This window comes from Oncorhynchus nerka, linkage group LG9b, assembly GCF_034236695.1.
Source record: "Oncorhynchus nerka isolate Pitt River linkage group LG9b, Oner_Uvic_2.0, whole genome shotgun sequence".
In the NCBI taxonomy this organism is placed as follows: domain Eukaryota; kingdom Metazoa; phylum Chordata; class Actinopteri; order Salmoniformes; family Salmonidae; genus Oncorhynchus; species Oncorhynchus nerka.
The window spans coordinates 13,606,573-13,631,913 of NC_088424.1; the positions used below are offsets into that span (position 1 = coordinate 13,606,573).

Sequence of the window (25,341 nt, forward strand, 5' to 3'; positions counted from 1 at the left end):
TAGCTGAGTGTACAATGTCTGTAAAAATATAGGGACAATGTACTTTAGGGGGATTTAGTTTGGAATGTTGTACAAGTATTCTTCTTGGTTTGTGGGCAAAGGGAAAGACACTAAAACTGCAACAGTGTTATTCATGTCAGTCTGACATTTCAAATGAAGACATGACTACCATTTTGATACATCCCCTAATCAATCATACAGTATCAGACCGGAAGAGACGAAGCGAGAGGTTTTACTCCGCCCAATATCTTTCCACGAAAATAAGCCCACAAAGTGAGGAATTTTTGTATGGAGGTCAATGAGTGTCGAATTTGATCAACAAAAAATGTAACTAATTAGCTACGTGAGGCTTATTTGATTGAATATAAGTTTCGCAATGATAAGGTTCTTACGAATGCACTGACGTAAGTGGATTCTCGTGACATTACGGCAACTTCGGAAAATATAAATAATTAGCTTATATCGGAGTTGTGCCTGCTGTTATAGAGAGAGATGTAGTACTTATCATGGGTATCACCTGTTTTAGCATGGACATTGCAATTGAGGGCGTCCACCATTTTAAAGTAGTCAACTGGGTAGGGATTTCTGAGTTGGGAGCAATCAACTAATGAAGAAAATGTACTACTTTAAACTGGAGATGTAACCCTGATGCTATAATGGCACAGATACAAAGATGAGTCCTCCATCTCTATGGCCTGCTGTTCAAATACGCATCTGCCCTCATTGGCTAGAATGGTCCCACCTGATCGCGCCTCGTTCTGCCTGCCTTCCATCTTTTGAGAACATGTATTTCCATGAGAGCGGTTACTCCATGAGTCTACAATACCTAAAAGTTGAATAAGGATAGATCTGTTGTCCTCAGTCGCTACATGTCTATTGTCTATTAATGTTCTAATTCTAAGTAAGCATGCAAAATATTGCTAGACAGTCAATGAGGAGTGTCTCGTTATAGAGTTATTTGCTGAAGAACACAAGTTCTTTTAAATGTAAATGGACATGTTTTTTTTTTTTTTTTACCAATATGAACTGTGAATATACAAGTATACCCACTCATCAAAATTCTGTATAGTATCAACTATGTTTTGATAAAATATGGATTAAGAACTTATTTTGTGCGTCCATAGGCGTGCCTTTTGGTGTATTTTTGCGGTATGATTGATTACATCAATACAAGGTCATCTGTTCATTTCAATATTTATTGCTTCTCACAGAACAGACCTTCAGTGGCAGGAAGGTTCTTTTGTGCTTTTTGTATGCCATATCTTGTTGATTCTGTATAGTATCAACTATGTTTTGATAAAATATGGATTAAGAACTGTATGAAACCAGGTGAAATTGTGCGTCCATAGGCTTATATTGTGCATATGCACACAATGTACAGTATCTATACATTCTTTAATGTTGTATGTGTAAAAATAAGTAGATTTGGTTGATTATATGGACTTTTGTTGTTGTTTTGTTTTTTGACCAAGCAGGTTTGCTAGTGTATCTTTCATTAGTTGTACTATGCGTTGTAGCTTATGGTGAACGTGTATTACATGCAGTTGGGTCTAGATTACTACATTCTGTTTGTTTTGCCATTACCCATCACTGCAATAAAGACACTTTGTACTAAGCATTTGGAGTGTTATATTGGCAGTACCAGCACGCAAAAATGGGAGTTAATTTTGTAACGCTATGGATATTTGCACACTGGATGAACGGTTAATTTACAGTAGTATGTGTGAAAGATTAGCCACTCACTTTGTAATCCCTTAAATTGATCTATGTATTACTGGCCCAGGGGGTCTGAGAAAGTACATACCGATGTATATACGTGTAGTTGTTCAACGTTTGGCTCGCGCCATGTCACATTGGTAGTTAAAATATTATATAGTCAACCAGGAGTGGGCAAATCCGGTCGTGGAAGGTCCAAGGGGTGTTAAACTGTTATGTAACAATTTGTATTGGCCACAGTTGGCTTTTCTTATTATCAGTTGACTAATAAAATTTAACACAAAACTGCTCAGACCCTGCATTCTACCAACCTGGTTTTCTCACCTCCCTCAAAAGTAATCTGTTGTATTTGCAGACGGCTCAACTCCAAGCTATTCACTCCATCCTTTTCCCTTGGCACCTCATATACTGTAAATCGGATAAAGGATGGATGGTTGTGAAGAGTTTCAAGATAAACAAGGATAATAAATCCTTTGGTTTTCATGCAATTCAAACTCGAGGGATGTGGAATTGTTTGTTCTCACCTCCGAGAACCTACTGCATCTGGACCCAGATTCAATACTGTATTGCAACTTTAACAGGGTGTAGAACAAACCAAGGCCGTATAACTGCAAAGCAACCATCAGCAATTAATAACTCAAATTAGATTCATCAAATTATGATTTTCTATTAACATATCAATCACATTCAAATCAATGCAATGTTGCAACCCTTGACTAGGGGTCAAGGTGAATCATGCCAGCTTGGAGAAAAGAGACTCATTCCCGCCTTTGCTTCACATCCTTCCATCTACTTCCCCATTGTTGTACTATACTGCAGAGTCATGGCCACACTGGTGTCTTCTTTCCAGGGAATGGTTCATTTGTCCAGGCTGTGTGTGCTGTGTTTGACTGGGCCAAAGGACAAGGATTCCCTGGAGTTGGTCTGCGAGGCAAGAATACAAATGATAGTTAAAGTTACTGTCATTGGATCGTAAAACAGTAAAATATTCACACATGCACACACTAACACACACACACATCCATGCTTGCACACAAACCCACAGCTACACACGCCCTCTTAACAGTACACCACATACACAACTATACATTAAACACACACACACACATCCAGAACACACGTGCCCACAGAGTGTCAAACAACAGAAGAGCCACTGACCTTAACAGTCATCCAGTCAGAAACGGTGTCTACAGACTCGGAGTGGGCGGTGTCTCTCACTCTGAATTCTAAGTTGTCTGGACCAGCAGGGTTTCCCTGTCTAGGCTCACAGTGGTAGAGGTCAGTGGCGACTTCAGGGTTATCACTATAACTACTTCTTCCAAACACAAGGTCCAGGTCCAGTAGATTGCTTCCTGCTGCCATAGTTTGTACTGTTCCTAATGGGTCAGACGCTGTAGGATTGTTACAGTCTGACTCAGCAACACTGTTGGCTCTGCTGATATCCAGACCAAGGAGATCCATTGTTGCAGTATTACTGGGTTCTGAACTATAGGGGTCCATTGAAGCTGTGTTACTGGGTTCTGAACTATAGGGGTCCATTGAAGCTGTGTTACTGGGTTCTGAACTATAGGGGTCCATTGAAGCTGTGTTACTGGGTTCTGAACTATAGGGGTCCATTGAAGCTGTGTTACTGAAATCGAAGCTAAAGGAGTCCCTTTTGTTTGTGTTATTGTTGTCTTCAAGGTTCGTATCATCGCCGCTGTGTAAGTCGACGATAGCTTGGTGGTCAGTCTCAAAACTTAAGAGTTTGAAACCATAGGGGTCAAATGTGTCTCGGTCAGTGGCATGAGATGTATGTCCAAACCCGTAAGGGTCGAACACGTCTTGGTTCTCAGATTGAGCAATAGGCTCAAATTTGTAAGGATCAAATGAGGCTTGGTTGTCAGCTTCTTCATCGCTGAGTTCAGCGGCAAAAGGATCTAAGATCTCTTCGCTGTGGTGTTCGGGGCTGAGTTTAAATCCATAGTTGTACGAAGTTTGACTACTGGGCTCATAGTTGGGCTCGTAGTTCAGCTCAAAACTGTTGTTGCCGAAGCTGAATTTACTGTTGTGTTCAGCTGAGCTGGTAAGAGGGTCCATCCCGATAGCACTGTCCAACTCTGAATCAGCAGAGCGGTTGGAAGAACCTGGATCACAGCCTTCAGCTTTGGGAGTGTCTGGCTCTTCCACAAGGTCCGCTGACGCTCCCCCTTTGAGGCGTCTAGGTGGACGGACCGGGCGGGTGGGTACAGGAGGGCTGGGTTCAGGAAGGTCGCATCCACCTGTTCCGGCAGGTTCTGAGTCACAAGCCTGAATCCCAACAGGGTAGCTGGGTTCCACGGAGTCATACCCAGGTGGCACCAGGTCAAATTCAACTGGAATAGATCCAAGAGTGATGTCAATCTCTTCTATGTCGGAAGGAGGGGATACTGCGTTGATGTCAAACTCGTATCCATTGGGGTCGGATTCGGTGGAGAAGTTGGGTCCAGCAGCCCAGGTGTTGGCCCTGGATGCTTGACTGAAGGGTTCGCGCCCAGAAGCTACGCCGAGTTCTTCTGCGTCATCTAATTCAGTTTCCAAGGAACAAGTTTGAGCTGCGTAGATGGGCTTGAAACCCAAGCGTTCGGTCATGATCAAGGTTTGGGGCTCAACGAAGGAGAGTTCAACAGCGTCCGTGTGAACAGTGTCCAGATCCTCCCTGCTGTAACTGATTTCTATGTCGCTGGATTCGTCCTCGTCGGGGAACTCGGACTCGAAGCACTGGGTGCCGGTGGAGGCTTTGTTCTCAGCGCAGGAGAGGCTGTTGTCTGTCTCGTCGTTAGATCCAAGTTCCAGGCGGGTATCCGGATCAGTGGAGGGATAGGGCTCCTCTGTCCCCTCTGGAAAGAGGATGTCTGCAGCGAAGGGGTCTGTGCCTTTGAATGGGTCATCATCTACGATAAAGGATCAGTCGAAAACAGAATTAGAGGCCTGGATAATTCTATAGCGTATAATTATAATCAATCAGATTGTCAAAGTTTTAGATATGAACTTCACTCACCAGATTGATCCGTTTTGGCAAAGAGGTCGTCATCTTTGAAAAGGTAATCTGCAAAAAGAAAATAATCATCATCATCATTATCATCATCATCGCCACCATTATCATCATAATCATCATCATCAAATCATATGGAACAGATAGATACTCACCTTCAGATTCACAGTGAATGAAGGGGTCGGGGTGGTAGAAGTCGAGCTCTTCAACTGCTATGCTACTGGTGGATCGTGTTTGGGAAATCTTTTCTTCATCCTCCACTTTCTCTTCCTTTTCTCCCTTATCCATCTGCTAGAGAGGTATAGGTTAAACATTTCTCACAGTTTAAGGGAGTTTTCCTCATACATCCAGTCTCTTCAAATGATTTTTGGGTTACAGTACATTACACTGAGGTAATACGGTAACCATACCTTTGGTGTGCTTGGTGTAGTTGTCTCCTCCTCCTCTTCTTGTGTATCAGCCAATCCGTTCATAGCGCGAGCCGCACACCCAAGGTTTGCCTGTGAAAAGAGAGAATAGGCAACTCATTTCAAAGCACGTAGGACCCATAATTCAAGCTATCCCAAGTTTGATGGGTTTGATGGACATCATGTAAGATTTAAACACTTTTGTATGAAACATACCAGGATTTCAGCATAGACAGGCAGTGATTGGCTCCTGCCCCATGACCTGGCTGGTAGTACAGCGGGGACGTCAAGATTTCCGTCCTCTGTCCTGAGGCTGATGGGGGATGTGTCGATTGGCTCCACCTGCTGGTGGTCTGGCAGTATTGCATCTCCCGTCCGCTCCCCACTAAGTATACTGAGCGTCTGCTCCTCCTAGTCCACAGCAGTCATCAACAAAAGCAATTCTTTATCATATATATAGATTACCAGTCAAAAGTTTGGACACAACTATTCATTCAAGGGTTTTTCTTTATTTTCACTATTTCCTACATTGTAGAATAATAGTGAAGACATCAAAACTATGAAATAATACATATGGAATCATGTAGTAACCAAAAGAGTATATTAGAGATTCTTCAAAGTAACCACCCTTTTCCTTGATGACAGCTTTGCACACTCTTGGCATTCTCTCAACCAGTTTCATGAGGTAGTCACCTGGAATGCATTTCAATGCCTTGTTAAAAGTTCATTTGAGGAATTTCTTTCCTTCTTAATGCATTTGAGCCAATCAGTTGTGTTGTTTCTTAAAGTGCAGTCGCAAAAACCGTCAAGCACTATGATGAAACTGGCTTTCATGAGCACCGCCATCGGAAAGGAAGACCCAGAGTTACCTCTAACTCGAAGAGGAGCCCAAATAAATGCTTCACAGAGTTCAAGTAACATCAACATAAAGTGTTCAGAAGAGACTGCGTGAATCAGGCCTTCATGGTCAAATTAATGCAAAGAAACCACTACTAAAGGACACCAATAAGAAGACTTGCTTGGGCCAAGAAACATGAGCAATGGATTAGACCGGTGGAAATCTGTCCTTTGGTTCGAACCACCGTGTCTTTGTGAGACGCAGAATAGGTTAACAGATGATCTCCGCATGTGTGGTTCCCACCGTGAAGCATGTAGGAGGTGGTGTGATGGTGCTTCACTGGTGACACTGTCAGTGATTTATTTAGAATTCAAGGCATACTTAACCAGCATGGCTACCACAGCATTCTGCAGCCATCCCATCTGGTTTGCGCTTCGTGGGACTATCATTTGTTTTTCAACAGGACAATGACCCAACACACCTCCAGGCTGTGTAAGGGCTATTTGACCAAGAAGGAGAGTGAAGGAGTGCTGCATCAGATGACCTGGCCTCCACAATCACCCAAGCTCAACCCAATTAAAATGGTTTAGGATGACCGCAGAATGAAGGAAATGCAGCCAACAAGTGCTCAGCATATGTGGAACTCCTTCAAGACTGTTGGAAAAGCATTCCAGGTGAAGCTGGTTGAGATAATGCCAAGCGTGTGCAAATCTGTCAACAAGGCAAAGTGTGGCTCCTTTGAAGAATCACAAATATAAAATATATTTGATTTGTTTTAACACTTTTTTGGTTTCTATATGATTCCATATGTGTTATTGCATAGTTTTGACGTCTTCACTATTATTCTACGATGTAGAAAATACAAAAATAAAGAAAAACCCTTGAATGAGTAGGTGTGTCCAAACTTTGACTGGTATTGTACATCTTAGAGAAGTCCATGTGTCACGTCCTGACCTTAGTTACTTTTTTATGTCTCTATTTTAGTTTGGTCAGGGTGTGAGTTAGGGTGGGCATTCTATGTTTGTTCTGTGTGCTATAGTTCTATGTGTTTGGCCTTCCCAATCAGAGGCAGCTGTCAATCGTTGCCTCTGATTGAGAGCCATGTGTGTTTGTGGGTAGTTGTTTTCTGTGTCTGTGTTTTCACCATACAGAACCGTTTCGATTTTCATTTCTTTCCCTCACTTTGTTATTTTGTATTTTTCGTGTTCTGATATAATAAATTATCATGGACACTTACAACGCTGCAATTTGGTCCGATCCTTCCTACTCCTCATCAGACGAAGAAGAAGTTAGTTACACTATGCATGTGTTAGCTTTGCCCAGAACAGTAAGAGATGGGGGCAGGCCTTATGCTCCACTTGGCACGGTAAAGACCAAGTAAGTAAGTGGTTGGGCTTGAGTGCTAGGCACATGGCTATTCAAAGACCTTGTGCTTGTCTTTATCCAATAAAATAGACCTTTTGAACTCTCCCTGAATCAATGACTGTTATCTACTTAAAGATTATGTCTGGTACATCATCAGCAAACAAAAGAAACCCAGCTGATATTAAATATCGGTCTACTACAGCTTGAAGGCTTTTTCTCATGAGACAGAATGATTAAAAGGAACAAAAATCAACATGGAGGATCAATAACACGCACAACGGATCGATGCAACCAGCCTCTTCACTCTCCAGTCCTGTGACAACACAGATCAATACACTGGGGGGCATGATGAAGGCTACATACACATTAATCACCTGTCAGCAGGGGACTGAAATAACAATGAATCCCCACCCCCTGCCGGTCTGACTGAACTGCTTTATATTAGTATTCTCATGTAACAGAGGTGGTTTGGAGTACCTTCGCCTGAGACCTGAGGCTTTAGCTCAGCGGGCTAACACAGAGGAGACTTGGGTTTCAACCTCAGTCGGTCACACCCACATATACTGTAGCCTGATACCATATTCTTATATTCGCTCTGCATCCTGGCATTCTAGGAAACCCTAGAGGCTATCTAACTTCAAGGGTTCCAGTTGCCACGTGAGGAGAATAGCAGGAGACACAGTGGCAGGAAAAATCAGAGGCCATGGTCCAATTCTCTTAATGGGCTTTACAAGCTCGACTACTCTCCCTTGTGACCATAGCCCAGGGCTTGTTCGCTGTCTTTTGTGACCACTGACCCTTTTGATGACTGCAGGACTGGATCAACGAACTCATGAAAGACTACCCTATTGTAATGCTGTCATCAATCCAATCCTTCCATAGCAGGTATTTTTGGAAGGACAATGAGTTCATAACCAGAGTGGGATATATTTGGAAGGGATGGGTCTTCAACTAAAGACACATCCACCTGTAAAATCTCCTCATATGATTGGCTGATGGACTCCTCCAGAGGGATGGTGCGTTCGCCCGCCTCCTCCACCTTCCCCTGGGCCCGTCTGACCTCCATTTTCAGCTGTTTGAGTTTCCTCCTTGCCCGGGCCAGCTCCCGCTCATACTCCTCCACCTTCGTTTCCCTGGCCACCTCCTCTGCCTGCAGGGAAAGAATCTGTAAGGAGGGAAGAAGTGGGACAGAGGAGGAGACAGCAGAGTCAGAGGGAGATGACGTGGGAGTAGCAAAAGGGTAGCAATAATAACATGGATGAATATCATCTTTATTCATTTGAAGATTGGAGAATAGGTGTGAACTGACCACAAACCAACTAAGGACTGGATTCAATCTGTAGTGCTGAAGACAAGCTTTGTGATGTGATTGTAATTTAAAGGCAATGTTTACGCCTTTACCGAGATTGCATTCGCTAACAATTGAAACCTTCCATTTCAACTGCCCTACAAAGCTAATCTTCGGCGCTATGCATTGAATCCAGCTCCAAATCTGTCTATGGTTGATAGAGGTCTTTGTTGTTCCAGTGTCCTTGCCAATAGAGCACAGATGAACATATGGAATAAACTTTCACTGATACAAATTACCATTCACTCATAAAAACAGTACTTGTTATGTTTTATTCAGTAAGAGGCTGATTCAGACAGGCGTGGCTCCGTTGCACGCACTGAATTTTTAAAAATGTTACCACTGAAAACCCGCCCACTTGTTGGCCAACGGATTTTCTTGTTGAGTTTCATTCAATAGGGTTTTCAGTAAATTAATCTTAAACCATCCCTTTAAATACTGTGTTCCTTTAATAGGAATTTTCGACAGGCTCACTAGAATCGAGTGAACGAGTTCAGAATATTAGGGATCAATGAAAGAAAGCCATCTAAATATATGCATATTCATCTCCTTTTCAGCACCAATTGGTAGATTGAAAAATACTCTGATCTTATAGATTATTCAGGTTAGGAAAGTCTTTATGAATCATGCAAAAACCGGGATGGAGAGCCTTTACACAAAAAATACACTACATGACTCGTCGAACATCTTATTCCAAAATCATGGGCATTAATATGGAGTTGGTCCCCAATTTGCTGCTACAACAGCCTCCACTCTTCTGGGAAGACTCTTTCATTCAGCCACAAGAGCATTAGTGAGGTTGGGCTCGCGGTCTACGTTCCAATTAATCTCAAAGGTGTTTGATGGGGTTGAGGTCAGGGCTTTGTGCAGACCAGTCAAGTTCTTCCACACCAATCTCAACAAACCATTTCTGTATGGACCTGCTTTCCCCAACCTTTTGCCACAAAGTTGTAAGCACAGAATTGTTTAGAATGTCATTGTATGCGTTTAGATTTCCCTGCACTGCAACTAAGGGGCCTAGCCCAAACCATGAAAAACAGCCCCAGACCATTATTCCTCCTCCACCAAACTTTACACTTGGGGAAGGTAGAGTTCTCCTGACATCTGTCAAACCCAGATTCGTCCGTCAGACTGCCAGATGGTGAAGCATGATTCATCACTCCAGAGAACGCAATTTAGCCGATGCTGTGCAGATGCTCAGCCATGGAAACCCATTTAATGAAGCTCCTGACGAACAGTTATTGTGCTGACATTGCTTCCAGAGGCACTTTTGAACTCTGTAGTGAGTGTTGCAACCGAGGACAGGTGATTTTTACGTGCTACACACTTCAGCACTCGGAAGTCCCGTTCTGTGAGCTTGCTCCTAGACGTTTCTACTTCACAATAACAGCGCTTACAGTTGACCAGGGCAGCTCTAGCAGAGAAGACATTTGGCAATACTCAGTTTTTCAATCCATGAAAAATTGGAAGGTGAGAAAAGGGTACCATATGGGTTGAACATATATAAATCTATACCTATCTACAAATCTACCTTCGCTAATCATGGAACTGTGATGAGAACAGTCCAGTCGTTGTGAACCGTGTAAACTGCTACATATGGTCTGCGTTCCATAAGGATACAAATAGGCTACATGTCCCAAATTATTGCACAACTTAGAACGTTCGCGTCATATGATCCACTATTGCTAGCGACCCACGCGAACAACCACACGGACGTGACAGATGAAAGAAAGGTAAACTAATGATGTAATGGGATGATGTAAAATGTAGGCTACAAATTGAAGGCAACTAACACTAAAGTGACAGTTATTATGTATGTTGGTATTACTGACACACCTCTGCCACACAAACGTATAACTCGGTGGCATGTTTAAGTTCAAGGTCAGAATACGTGTAGAGAAAAAAGTGCATGAAAAGGGAATTAAATTAAATTTACATGTGTGCAACGTAAGTCTGAATTCCCCCCTAACAGCAGCCATAGCAGCTGTTATCTCTGTGTGTGTCTCACCTGCTGGCTCTCTTGGACGCACTCGAGCCTGGTCAGTTTGAGCTGGTCCTCCAGCTCCATCCTGTGCTGCTCCAGCTTCTCCAGGGTCTCCTCCAGCTCCCGGCGGTCTCCCTGCTGCTCCTCCAGCTCAATGCCCTCCTGCTGCACGGCATCCTGCAGGTCCTGGTGGGTTGGAACACACAGGCAGGTGGAGGCAGGGATGGATGGAGGAGTGGAGAGATGAAGAGAGGGAAAGATGGAGGGACAGCAGGGGCGGATGGAGCAGAGCGAGAATGGAGGGGTGGAAAGAATGGAAGGACACGTGAACAGATTCAAAGAAAGCAGGACCAGATAGAGAAGGAATGGGGAGAGAGTGTGAGAGAGAGAAAGAAACAAGGGGCAGATGGAGAAGGGTGGGAAAGATGGAGTGACAGTAGGAGCAGATGGAGTAGAGGCAGCAGTGACAGAGAGAGCAGGGAAGGGAGAGAGAGAGAGAGAGATCAGTGGTTACTGAAAATCTGAGGAGATAGAGGCTAGAGACAGACAGCTACTCAAAGTCCCTTTCACTGCAGAAATAAGGCTTACGTGGAGTGATGCTTTTCCATTAATTTTACACAGCAGTATCCAACCTGATCTCCATTCTAAAAAGAGGAATGATTAGAAATCTAACTGACTGTAGGGAAAACTGCCAAGAAAGAGGGGGATGGGCAGAAATAGAAAGGGCAGTGGGAAGGAGTGGAGAAGAGAGAGAGAGAGAGAGAGAGAGAGAGAGAGGGGGAGAAACAGAGAGAGAGAGAAACAGAGAGAGAGAGATGGAGAGAGAGAGGTACACTAGTGCGAGAGGTGTTATGAATGACAGACAATGTGCTGTACTAACGCAGATAAATGGCACTTTCAACCCTTTCAACTGCTGGATTCTGTTTTTAGCTGGAAAGTCTAAAGAGCATTATAGTGAGCGAAGTAAAGCAAAGTAAAGAGAGAAATAAAATCTCGCTGTAGTGACTCAGACCTGCATAAACCATGAGAGAGCTGTTTCACTCAGGCTCAATATGCACAGCTCATCCTGACAGTTGGCTATTGTCTGGAAAGGATTCCAGCCCTTCTGCTCAAGGTCCTAAAATATGTCACTAGGGGATCAAGTTGTGATATTTTGGGGAATCATCCCATATAGCAAGCTGACACGGATAATTTTAGGCCAACTTGCAATCTTGCTAAACAAATCGGACGTTTTCCCAATGTCAAGTTGCTACCTTGGATGGAGGGGCACTTAATAATTCACTTGAGTAACCTTCATAACGCTACAATGCATATATCATGCATCTACTACCATTTATGCACAAAGTAGTTCATTCTGCACTGTGACATTGTAGCTATTTGACAGCATGAAAACACAGCGGATCAGGGCCTGTATTCCCAAAGACCTGATCCTAGATCAGCACTCCCTTTAGAATACAAACCCAGTAGCATAGACATTTGCAACAATAATATTTTAATAATACCACTAGCTGAGAGACAGGAAATCAGTTTTGGGTGAGATCATGTCGAGGCCACCTCTCGGTAGTCAAAGAGATGCTGTTGCCGGGGGATACAGAGCTCCATCCCAGGTTGTTGCCGGGTTACAAAAATAGAATCTCACACAGTGACATCTCGACAGGTAACGGTGCACGGGAAATGTTCACAGTGTACTGTAGTTGAAATAATGACAGTATTTCCTATGATGCTGGGATGGGCATTCCTATGACGCTGAAGGACACCAGTAGACACGATCTGTGTTCTCATGACCAGATGGTCCTCTGTAAATGCAGAGCTCGCCTGCTCTAAAAGAAGATATGTAGATATGTCAAAGGGAATCTGGTTATTTAAGCCTAGCGATTCCCTAAAGGATTACTAATACCTGTACTTTAATCTATGCACGCCTTCCTCAATCTTCACACACAGAACAACATGACAACACAGAATCCTCTCAGCCAAGAGACCTGCTCCATACAGTACTGCATACTCATGTAAGGTGCCATTAGAAACCCTGCACATTCTGATCAGGCTCGCACATAACACATGCACCTTACTGTAGGCAGTGAAACATGAGAACGCACACAGATGCGCACACAGACGTGCACACTCAGACGCGCGCTCACACACACGCACGCACACACACGCGCGCGCACACTGTAGGAATGTAATAGGAAACGTGTGGCCTTACTCTGATTTCCCCAGTCTTCTGAGCAACACACTCGTCCTGTTCCACAAAGTCCTTGTCCCTGGGGGACCAGCAGAGAAAACAGGAATGTTTAAGGAGGGATGAAACTGATGCTGCACCTAACCATCCCCCCTTACCTTCATCTCCACCTCCTCCTCCCCCTTCTCCCTTCCCTTCTTCCCCAGCCTCCATCCCCACTCCATCCATTCTCATTAGTCTGTCAATCAAACAGACGGTGCATATGGAAACTGAGGCAGGCTGCTTGTGGGTTGTGTGTATGTATGGGCACCAGGCAATAAAAGAGGGAGGGGAGAAGGGGAGACAGGGAGTGAGAATGTACCAACTAAGCTTGTGCAGAGGGGTTGCATGTAGATGGAGAATGAGTCAGAGATGGGGGGGGGACAGGAAAAGAGATGGGCAGTCATATTTCCAGGGTAGCCCATAAAAAGGTTATCCATCCATGACAGGGGAATTAACTACATCCCCCTCCGGCTATCTTCCTCCTCTCATACTATCATTCTCCTCCCCCTATCGTCCCCCTCTCATACTATGATTCTCCTCCCTTCACCTCCCCTCTCAAAACACTACCATTATCCCCCCCTTACCTGATTCAGCACCGTGAAGGGTTAACACAAGTGCCATTCCTCAAGAACATGCTGTCAAACCACAGTATGAGAGGCATTACTTGTTCATTAACCATTTCCATGATTCCGAATGTATCTAACAAAGCTAAGTTAATATCACAGTACTGTGTTACATTGTATTATCCCTGTTGTCTCTCTATGCAAACTACTGTTTGCTCCAACCTGCAGAAGAATGGGCTAAACGCAGAGAAAATCTCAGGGCTCAGAGGGCCCTAAATGAAAACAGCCTCGTTTGAGAATGACTGTAATATCAATATGACTGCAGTTTCAATGCAACATTATATGTCAAGGGAGGCCTCACCTGAAGACTCTTACCTACCTACTTTTGTAGAATACAGTACTTTAATAAACATTTGCACCAGTAAATGTTGTACTGCACCGTTTGTTCTTCAATAAATACCATATAGTATACAAATGATCATTTTAAATAGCAATGGAAAATGAATGAGTGTACAGGTGAATGTAAAAGGCTATTTATTATACTGAATAGGAAATAGCCCAATCTGCTATATAGGCCTATTCCACATTTGTACATAGGTGTACATTTGTGAACTTATTTCCTTAAATATTTTTTGGGGAGATGATCAAGAATTCCATTTTAGAATTGTATTAATTACAATCAGTTGAAAATGAACCAATTAACCAATTGCTGTCTGTCTGTCTGTCTAAAATAGGCTATATTTTATTGTTGGTGCATGTCCATCAATATAATGTATTGCATTCATGGACCAGCTGTTAGTACGATCAATGAGAAGATATTAAACATTCCCCGCTTTAGTGCCTCATACTGGTCATTCATTAAAAAAAATCTCTTCAAAACAGGATTGTTGAAATTGCATAGGGGGGTAAACCGTTAACCTTAAACATGACCTCGCTCTATTGTGGATGATAGGTCAATGTAGAAAAGGGGATTATTGTCAACTAAGCATTTCCTTATCCATTATCGTTATCCCAGTACCAACCTCTCACTGCACGGTGCCCGTTGCCTTGGCGTCCGCAAGCAATCCAGTAGAAAACGCATCATCTCTGCGGTACTCGCTCTCCCATCGCATCGCCAGGTACCCGACTAGAGCTTGGCTGCGGTCCCGTGCACAGCGTGTGATCCCAAAGCGATTATCCGAGAAGGTTTTGATAGTTCGGTTATTTACCTAGAAATAACCATGCTCCACTCTGTTTGGAGTAAACTGGCGCTTCTGGTCAATTTTACAATTTCTCATAGCCTCTTCCGACTCCATTCTTGAGCCTTTCATCACGTGGGAGGTTCGACCCTTGATACCAACCGAGTTCAGAGGCGTCCAAACATCATGTTTACATTGTCATTGTGCTACGTTACATAAGTTATAAAGCCCTTATCTATTTGTAACATGCTATTCTGCTGACGCAAATGTGCAGGAGGGCAGATAAGGCTCCAAAAAGCTACATTGGACCTAGAGAGACAGCGGATGCTGACTGCTGGTGATAAAAAAAAAATCACTTTGGAGAGACCGTAGCTGCAATAGGAAATTAAACTGCTTACTTGTCACTTTCTACTCTAAATAGCAAGACAATAACTATAACTATTTTCTAGAGATGTTATGAAAGGCTGTCAGTGTTTGTGATTAATTCTGCTCTGTAGAAAAATGCCTAGTAGCATCCATATGGTGCTATTTAATTTGTTTGACTTCTAATTGCCCGTAAATATGAATAATATAGTGTGATGGTGATTTTTAACAAAGGCACACAATACACATGTCAAATCCAAACAGCTCTCTTTTTTATTACTGTACAGTATTTTTGCACAACAATCTCTGTAATCATAATTTCCCAAATAAGGTAACAAATATCTACAAAAACAATTAAGGGGAGAACAAATGCACTATGCTACATTAGGAAGTATGAGGTTAGTGTTTGAGAGACAAAAATTTGATGATTTGGCTACAGTAGTCCTTGGCTGAATGCCAGTGGAATATAAAAGGTTGATGACTGAATTTATCTAGGTGAGGTTACAGATGCTACTTCTAAATTCTACCTAATATTATGTATTCCAGTGTGTGACTGAATTTAGAAAGCAAATGGAACGAATGGGAAACTATCGCTATGCATGTGAATACCAAGTAGAATTCACATTGTGTACTCAACCACCCAATGTGAATTAAGTATACAAAACAAACAAGCACCATTGAATTAGACTTCATCTGTAATATTTGGTGGAACAACAGACTATAAAAGCATACTTACAAGAAATAGGTTATATTAAGTCGAGCTTGTAAGAAAAAACATTTGCCAGTAGATTACCAAATCTGAATTATTATTTGATAGAATAACAAACAGTTTTTTATTAATTAGGGGATAAACTAGCAAGTTAAAATCCAATAAATTAATATTTAAAAATTAAATTAAAAAATGGCACAGATTTTGCAGTAAATGGCTCCTTCACCTCCCCTTCTCTCAACATTATTATTTTGAGGGCTGACTGACTGGTAAAGTGAAATTATGAATAATCTCTCCCCAGGCTCAAAGAACGAAGTCACCCTATGAGAAAGTCAAAGTCCTCTAAAGTTCATCCTTTATAGAATCTGTTGCCTCCTCCTCGTCCTGTACTCCAGTCTCCTTCTTCATGCTCCAACTCTTCCTCTTCTTCCTCCTCCTCCTCTTCTCCAGGCTCATCTTTTGTCTCCTCTTTCCTCGCCATCTCTTCTGCCTCCAGTTTCTTCCTCTCCTTCTCCTCCTGGGACTCCTTCATCTTTTTCTCTGGATCCTACAGAACATGAAACCGAGGCAGCCTTTTTAACAAACCGCAGGAATTAGCATTTTTACAGTTTGTAGTGTGCTGGTATTCAACGTTACAAATATGTCTTCGTAAGGATCAGACAAAACATCCTGGAACAAATTGCAAGGGAACGGGTTGTGTGGGGGGGGGGGTGTAGGCGACTCGAGAGAGACACCAGTGTGAATATGTAAGTGTGAACCTGAGAGGTGAGTGCCACTGACCTTAGTCTGACCCCAGGTCTCATTGCCGACTTCTTCTGCCAGCGTAGCATCATCTGTGATCAGGAAGTTATCGAAGATGGTCCCAGATTTCACCTGTGACGGCAATGAATAAGTCTGAATTACTTCAAACATTTCAGGGCAAAAAGACTCAGGGATGCGTTTCCTTTTCTCTTTTCAATTAAATTAAAATATAGCTTATAAATTAAAATATGGCTTTTAAAAAGAATGATTCCCAAACTGAATCCTTTTCAATTCGATTCCACTCTTTATTATTCATTATCAATAACTAAAGTATTAAAAAGACTGAATAAGGGCCTCCACAGTACCTGCCACAGATCCAGGCCAATGACTCCTATGCTGTCAAATCTGTAGATCTCAGAGTCTGCACTGTAGTCTGGATTGTCAATCTCAGGATGCAACCATTTGCCCTTGTAGTCAGGGTTATCGATCCTGCGGGGTTTCCATTCACCCTGAGAAAGCAAACAAATCAATCAAACAGCTGCTCATATAATTGAAGCAGTAATCCAAAGCACAGGGAAAGCTACTGTCACATTGTCTGTGTCCTTGTCTAATATTATGAGTAATAAAATGTGCTCCTGCCATATGTGTAGAGCCAGGAAAACACCCCAGTTATGAAGTGTTTGACTGCTTGCCTTATAGTCAGGGTTGGAGACCATGGGTGGCTCCCATTCACCGTCCATCTCATCATCCCAATCCTCCGGCTGCTTAGCGTCAGGGTCAGCAATGTTCTCGGGCCTATCCCAGTCCTGACAAATAACAGAATCATGAACTAATCATTAATTAAAACTACATTCATGAAAGACATATTACTCATAAAATATTGACTAGATGGATTGCTTTTGAATCAGAATAGCTGGCTAGATGCCTGGTCTGCCAGTCTGTTTCTGCTGTTGTCCTGCCCGCACAATAATGTGGCTAGCTAGCGTAGCATTGTTGAATGCAGAAACAGCCATGGGTCCAGGCGGGCTACGTGTCCATCTTACCCACCTCTGGTTTCTTATCATCTGGGTCCTCCATCCTCTCCCTCTCATCCCAGTCGTCTGGTTTCACAGCCTCAGGGTCCTTGACCTTTTTAGGGGGCAGAATGTCCCAGTCCTCCTCCAGACTTCCAGACTCCACCTTCTTGTTGTCAATCTTCACCTCATACATGTTGTCAGGGTTCAGGATCAGAGTGTACAAATGGGTGTACTCATCATCCTGCAAAACAAAGACGATTGATTTGAATTCCTCCCAATGAGGATATAAAATATTGAAAAAGCCTGATTTGGGATATAGGCTTACTGTACCTTGCATCTGATATCCTTTCTGATGAGGTGATTCTTTCCCTTGTAGTTGATAATGACATGAACTTTCTTCGTGGCTGGGCCACAGATGTCTGGACCTGGAGAAAAACACTATGATTAGCAATACAAAATAAATATAAGACCTGAACAATTTCTCTGAATGTTGGATGTGTGACAAGGGAGGAACTGGTTCTCAATCAAATCTCATTGTTCCTGATTAACTTTACCGAACATAATGTTGTAGCTAGAGTCTCCATGCATGTCTGACTGGTCGAGGTCAGCGGGGAATAGCTTGATGTAGCCTCCCCCGCAGTCGATGTTCTGCTCGTGCTTGACAGTGAACTGGATCACCAGGGTCTTGCCCTGGTTGCTGAAGGGCTCAAAGCGAGCAGAAGAAGAGTAGAATTGGGCATCCTGGCTGGTCTGGAGACCTGGGGGAGATAAGATATGTTTTGGACTTTTTCCATCTTCGGAGTTGTCCCCTGCTCCACACAGAGATCAGACATGTGTAGGACTGACATTCCCAAAACAATGCTGGGGTCATAAAACCAGATATTTCATCACACGGAGAGTCATAACCTCAGAGGGATAAAATAAGCCTCTAGCGTGTAAGAGAAAATACATTCAAGGTTCTTTATTCTACTGCATGAAGTCTAAGGTCCGTGACATCTACCTTTGTCTTTCTCTGCGTCTCCATAAAATTTCCCAGCAGTCAGGACAAATTTCCCATAGTCCGACCTATGGCTGGATTCAACCCAACGGGTATTCCAAGCATCTGACAGAAGAAAAAAATACATTGTTAGAACCAAATATTAGCAGCTAAGTCAACCATGTATATTGGCATGGTTGAATAAAACCAATTTAGCGAACGGTTCATACAAGATTTAGGGTTCGCTTGATCCGTTAGCTATCAATTTGTTTAGCTAGATAACTGGCTACCGTGATAGTTAGCCGGCTATCATTTTTTTGCAGTCAGTGTGGCTAAATATACGTGCATTATCGCGTCTCACAAAGCATAGCTAGCTATTATTGTTTCGTGGTTAGATAGCTCACTGACATTAAGATGCTAGCTGTAAAATGTTAGGTCAGCTAGCTGTTAGGTTAGTTGGCAATAGCTGCAGCCCGCATGAAATGAATGGAACTTGCCATCTTCAAACTGCTCTCGGAAATACACCGATGGTTCAGCACTGGCTAGTGCAATCATCAATAGCACCGACAGTAGCATGTTGCAGTTTGCTAATTATTTGGATTTAGCAAAACAATATCAAATGAAAGATCTGACCACCCTGCTCCCCGAAACATGCACAGGTTCCCCTAGTCTGTCCGACCAATCCCCGTCTACTCGGAACAAATGTCCTTATTTCATTGGCTGACAGGGAAATAAACGACCTTGGATGCTGTGGTACATCTGGTACTGTGGCCGCTTTTACCGTAAACCTCAGAAAGGATGAACCACATTGGAGATGTTACATTCCAAGAAAACTACTGCCAACGATGAAAGAATTGCTGAACAAATATTGCACATAGGGTAAGTGTTACTGCTAATCGAGAACAAAATCCTGCACCCACCGCTCCTCAAAATCATGATCATCAGCAAACTATACACTGAACAAAAATATAAACGCAACAATTTCAAAGATTTGACTGAGTCACAGTTAAGGAGGTGCACCCGATTAGTCACCAACCACCCCATTAAAATGTGGAAAAATCTTACCAATCACACCATTCATATGGTATCCCACACGCCACATGTGTGGTACGCGTTACCTTTGAATAGTGATTCAGAACCACACATTGAACTGTGTGACACGCGACTCTTTCAAAGGTGATTTTGGACATTTTCAACGAAGACTGTTAATTGTTCGGTAAATTGTCCTTTCTCACTAGTAGCAGCGTAGAGCAAGCGTGTTAGCTGCCCCAGCAACTGGCATTACTAAGCTTCCATTTGCTGTCTTGGCGACATGGGGTAAGGGGTTGGTAAGTGTTTATTATAAGTTTTTTTTAAATGCAACGAAAACGAGAGTTTCTATTGCACAGATTCACGTACTGGTGGGGTGTTACGGCGGACTCTAACCCAAAATGTGTGTTGCTGCCCTAATCAGGCTTCTTCAATTTGGCCGGCAGGTAGTTTTATTTGGCCCCCCAAGTTCTGAGGAAAAAAAATATTGTTGGATATAAGACTAAAAACACCAGGAAGTCAGCTCCCAATTGATTTTAATTGTGGAAAACTTCCAAAATATTCCCAAGCATAATAGAAACGTGATCGTGTACAAATAATAAATCATAACTGACTGGATTTATATAGCACTTTTCTATCAACTGAGACACTCAAAGCACATTACATAGTAGGTGGAAACTCACCTCATCCACCATCAATGTGTAGTACCCGACCATTTTTTTGTGCCAGAACGCTCACCATACATCAGGTGGAGAGGTGAGGAGTGATATATGCCAATTAGGAATGAGGTGGATGATTAGGTGGCCATGATTGAATGTGGCCAGGTTGGTAATTTATCCATCACACCAGGTGAACCTGTACTCATACAATAAGTGCCATGGATTTTGAAAGACCACAGAGAGTCAGGACACCTGTTTTAACGTCCATCTGAGAGACGTAACCGTATTCAGGGCAATGTCCCCAAATGTAATCAAGGTTTGAAATTATTATTTTTTTAGTCAAATATTATATATGTTTAGGCTTCTTGAAGTCAATTTGCAATCTACAAATATTTATATTATGTTCTGGCCCACTGTCTGCTAAAGAAAAAACTGGCCCACGGCTGAATCTAGTTGATGAGCCTTGTCCTAAATGTTGCACAATCCTTGTCAAATTATTTGTGAAACATCAGAGATATGGTGAATACCTTTTGAAAGTGGACAGGAATTTACTGGTTTCTTGCCTTCCCTGAGTTTGTGATCAATTATATGCATTTTATCTGATTCTTCATAACTGTCTTTGTTTCAGAATTGTGCAACGATGCCCAAATTTGGGAAAACATTTTTTTTAAATCCTGGGCAAGGAAATTCCATTGAGAGGCAAGGCTCTGAGACCAAAGAGGCACATTGTCCCTCAGTGCTGCACCTCCGGCTCGGAACCTCCTCAGGCCCAAAGAGAGGAGCAGCGGGAAGTTGCTACAAGTAATACCCAGACTACCAGTGCTCAGAGGAGGAAAGGGGAAACAGTGGCTGCATGGAGAGAAATGCTTGTGGAGATCATGCCCCCCAGTAAAATCCATCTGCTCTTTTACCTAGGCAGATCAGTTAAGAACAAGTCTTATTTGCAATGACAGCCTAGGAACAACATATTTTTTACCTTGTCAGCTCGTGGATTTGATCTTGCAACTAGTCCAACGCTCTAACCACTAGGCTACCTGCCGTCCATGTGTGGGGTCCAGCCAGAGACAATATTTTGCTCTGACTGTGTGGTGGCCACCCATAAAGACAAAAACATTGTGCACCACCTGGAGATCTGGCAGGTAATTCTCAACGGTAATGTTTCTTCATGTGCCCAATTGACAAAGAAACTAATTTCTCAAACATAAGTTAAGTGAAATGGTCAGTGTCTGAGGCCTTCACAGAGGTTTATCCCACGAAGGATCACAGTCATCACATTAAAAACAAGCATTTGTACTATTTGCAGTGGCACTTAAACTGATCAACTAAATGTACTTGCTCTCTGTCTCTATCTGATACATATTTCCATCCACAACTTACTTATTTTCACCAGGTCATGTTTTTCTGCCATGGCCAAATCATTGAAACCAAGCCCAAACTCTTAACCAATACTCTTCCTCTTAAGGATGGTCCATTTAAAAGGACCCACCATTTGCTTTTGAATGGCACTGAAGCAGAGAGATGGCCATACGTGCTCACTCTACCACAGTAAACTTCTGAGGGTATTTCATGACTTTGGTAAGTAATAAAGCTTTTTGTTGTTGTAATATCTTATACAGTAAACAAAACATTTTCAACTTCATCTCTACATAACCTTTTTTTTGAAAGTTTTTTTGAAAATGTTATTAGGCGTGTAGGTCAAGAAAATTTTGTTTGCATTTTCAAATTATATATACTGAGTATATGAAACATTAATACCTGCTCTTTCCATGACATAGACTGACCGGGTGAATCCAGGTGAAATATATGATCCCTTTGTTAATGTCACTTGTTCCTAATGTTCGGTTTACTCAGTGAATACCCCTTGATTATGGCTTGTGCTTTAGTTGTAGTAGCGTAAATGTGTTATGATATCATAAATAGAACAATAAGAAACTATTACTGGATATAGCCAATGGGATAGTTGTTGTCATGGGAGACGTATAACTAATTAAACCCCTTTACAACTTGGAGGACATGGGTTGTGCAGATAAAAGTGAACAAGACAGTTGCGGTAAGTTATTGCCCTCAAATCATTGAAGGAGAACCTAAAACCTCAGTTTTGAGTTACAGCAGCTGACAATCTGCAGCGGATGTTTATTTTAATGCAGAGTGCACCCATCAACTCAGTGGCCTTGGGGTTAGTGTCGGCCCTGAGATTGGAAGGTTGGGTTCGAACCCCAGTTCAGTCATAAGACTCTAAAAAGTGTGACCGACTGCATCTCTGTTTGGCATTCCGCATTAAGTAGATGGATTCGGGGTAAGGCATTGTGATAGACAAGCATCCTGTCCAAGGGGTATACTTGTATATCAAGTAGCCTCGCACTACTGAAACGGGAGATAAGCTTCTGTCCTATCGGCTGTCATTTCTGGGACAAGGCTAAATATAGTGCATCCAGAGGTAATGTTATTTTGCATACATTTTTCACCAAACCTGAACTTCTTAAGTTTGTTGGTTGTGTTTACTGTGTGAAATGCAACGTGTTCTACGTTGTTGACCTCCGAATGATGGTGAAACTGAATTCCTGACTGCGGATCGTGCCGTTACGCATCACAGATATGTCAAGGAAAACAATTTTATATTTGCATTGGAAATGTGTAGTTTTTGCTCCATTCTTTTTAATGGAGCTTTTCATGACTAACTCTTGTTCTTCTTTCAGGCAGAGTGCATGATGTGCGAGTAGAGATCTGCCAGTGTGAGCCGGAAGCAGTGTCATTGGTCAGGTACATGAGCCAGAAGCAGTGTCATTGGTCAGGTACATGAGCCAGAAGCAGGTTCATTGGTCAGGTACATGAGCCAGAAGCAAGTTCATTGGTCAGGTACATGAGCCAGAAGCAGGTTCATTGGTCAGGTACATGAGCCAGAAGCAGGTTCATTGGTCAGGTACATGAGCCAGAAGCAGGTTCATTGGTCAGGTACATGAGCCAGAAGCAGGTTCATTGGTCAGGTACATGAGCCAGAAGCAGGTTCATTGGTCAGGTACATGAGCCAGAAGCAGGTTCATTGGTCAGGTGCATGAGCCAGAAGCAGGTTCATTGGTCAGGTGCATGAGCCAGAAGCAGGTTCATTGGTCAGGTGCATGAGCCAGAAGCAGGTTCATTGGTCAGGTACATGAGCCAGAAGCAGGTTCATTGGTCAGGTGCATGAGCCAGAAGCAGGTTCATTGGTCAGGTACATGAGCCAGAAGCAGGTTCATTGGTCAGGTACATGAGCCAGAAGCAAGTTCATTGGTCAGGTACATGAGCCAGAAGCAAGTTCATTGGTCAGGTACATGAGCCAGAAGCAGGTTCATTGGTCAGGTACATGAGCCAGAAGCAGGTTCATTGGTCAGGTGCATGAGCCAGAAGCAGGTTCATTGGTCAGGTGCATGAGCCAGAAGCAGGTTCATTGGTCAGGTGCATGAGCCAGAAGCAGGTTCATTGGTCAGGTGCATGAGCCAGAAGCAGGTTCATTGGTCAGGTGCATGCTCTGGCCTTACACACCCCGCCAGCCTCAGACTGCAGTGGTCTGCTCACTACTCAAGCAGATAACCAGCCTGCAGCTTGAGAGTGGTGTTACACTCAGGGCCATATGCCTGTCATTACGTTCTCCTCATAGGACAGTAAGTAATCTCTTTTATAATCTGACTCTATTACCATGTCTACTTTGTCTGCAAAAGTTCCTAACCAAATTCCTGTTTTGATAAACGTATGTGTCACAGAAACCATGTGCTACTTGTATGTGAAGATGCCTTTGCTGTCTGTGTTGATGGCCTACTCTGATGGAATGCAGTAATGAATCAGAGTGCCTCTAAGTGACTCTGTTCATTCATTTCAGGGAAGAGACTTGTATACTGCCCTGACAAATGAGGCCTATGAGGAGTTCCGACATGGTTCCTTCTGGCCCCAGAAACTGCCGATGGAACCCAGTGCCCGCTATGTCCCAAGGTTTGTTTATATTATTTTGGGCCTATTCAATGTTTTATCACCCCCAAAAAACACATCAGAGCATAAGATACCAATTGGGATCTCGCCCTCTTTTATAAACATAAATCATCTATTAGAAACATCTGTTCAATTTTTTTTGTCAAACAATTGTACAGACAGCAGCATACCACCCTGCATCCCACTGCTGATTTGCTTCTGAAGTTAAGCAGGGTTGATTCTGGTCGGTCCCTAGATGGGAGACCTGATGCTGCTGGAAGTGGTGTTGGAGGACCAGTAGAAGGCACTCTTTCATCTGGTCTAAAAAAAATATCACAAATCCCCCAGGGCAGTGATTGCCCTGCGAAGGGTGCTGTCTTTCGGATGGGATGTTAAACGGGTGTCCTGACTCTGTGTTTACTGAAGATCCCATGGCACTTATCGTAAGAGTAGGGGTGTTAACCCTGGTGTCCTGGCTAAATTCCCAATCTGGCCCTCATACCATCACGGTCACCTAATCATCCCCAGTTTACAATTGGCTCATTCATCTCCCCTGTAACTATTCCCCAGGTCATTGTTGTAAATGACAATGTGTTCTCAGACAACTTACTTGGTAAAATAAAAACGAATAGACTTCTAGTATTTAATTTTAAGCAGCAGCTACTCTTCCTGGGGTCCAAAAACGATAAAGTTGTATCCAATTATATTTGACATCTCTTTACAGGACAATGGTAGCAGCGGATGCCCTTTTTAGTTTGCCTAGAAAAAAGTAGTCTGGATCGAGTTATGAGCCACCAAAACATGGGGAAAAGTACTTTGCAAACCAAGCTGATGTGGATCGATTCATTTGTGAACCCATATCACCAACTGGGGTAATGCCTGAATGTAATATGCGCTGCATTTTAAGGATACCTTCCATTGTTACCTTATTCACCACTGGAAGGGAATGTGAACAAAATCTAGAATTATTTGAACTCATGATATCAAAGCTCGCCACCATTTTCATATTTAAATGATGCAGTTGTCCCTCCACTTCATTTGTTTGACTCCGTGGTCTTATGGTAGGAGACGGTATGTTTGTATTGTGTATGTTGAATGTAATATTAACCTGGCACCACTGTGTGTGATCTGCTTCAGGCAACAGCTCATTCCATTATACCTGTACTGTACTTTATATTAGTATTGTTTTTTGTAAATGTTGGGTTGCCATGGATTTCAAGCAGGCAATGCCGTCAGGTCCAAACCCAAAACAACGAAATTGGACCAGACAGGCGTG

At 42.8% G+C, this 25,341-nt stretch overlaps 1 protein-coding gene and 1 pseudogene across 2 annotated transcripts; both read right to left on the reverse strand.

The window, feature by feature from the left end:
* Nucleotides 1-2,367: 2,367 nt before the first annotated feature.
* Nucleotides 2,368-14,866, reverse strand: LOC115114296 (uncharacterized). 2 transcript variants are annotated; one of them, XM_029642415.2, is made up of 10 exons: nt 14,478-14,866; nt 12,875-12,932; nt 10,696-10,857; nt 8,307-8,504; nt 5,353-5,547; nt 5,140-5,229; nt 4,885-5,017; nt 4,736-4,783; nt 2,875-4,628; nt 2,368-2,640 (listed from the first exon to the last, which is right to left on the reverse strand). In XM_029642415.2, the coding sequence occupies exons 1-10, from the start codon at nt 14,537-14,539 to the stop codon at nt 2,575-2,577; spliced, it is 2,766 nt and encodes a 921-aa protein (XP_029498275.2). In that variant the 5' UTR covers nt 14,540-14,866; the 3' UTR covers nt 2,368-2,574. The 2 variants fall into 2 exon arrangements, with proteins under 2 accessions (XP_029498275.2, XP_029498276.1); XM_029642416.2 differs by having other exon boundaries at nt 4,885-5,020.
* A 380-nt stretch (nt 14,867-15,246) lies between these two features.
* Nucleotides 15,247-19,161, reverse strand: LOC115114298 (calreticulin-like; annotated as a pseudogene).
* Between the last annotated feature and the right edge of the window lie 6,180 nt (nt 19,162-25,341).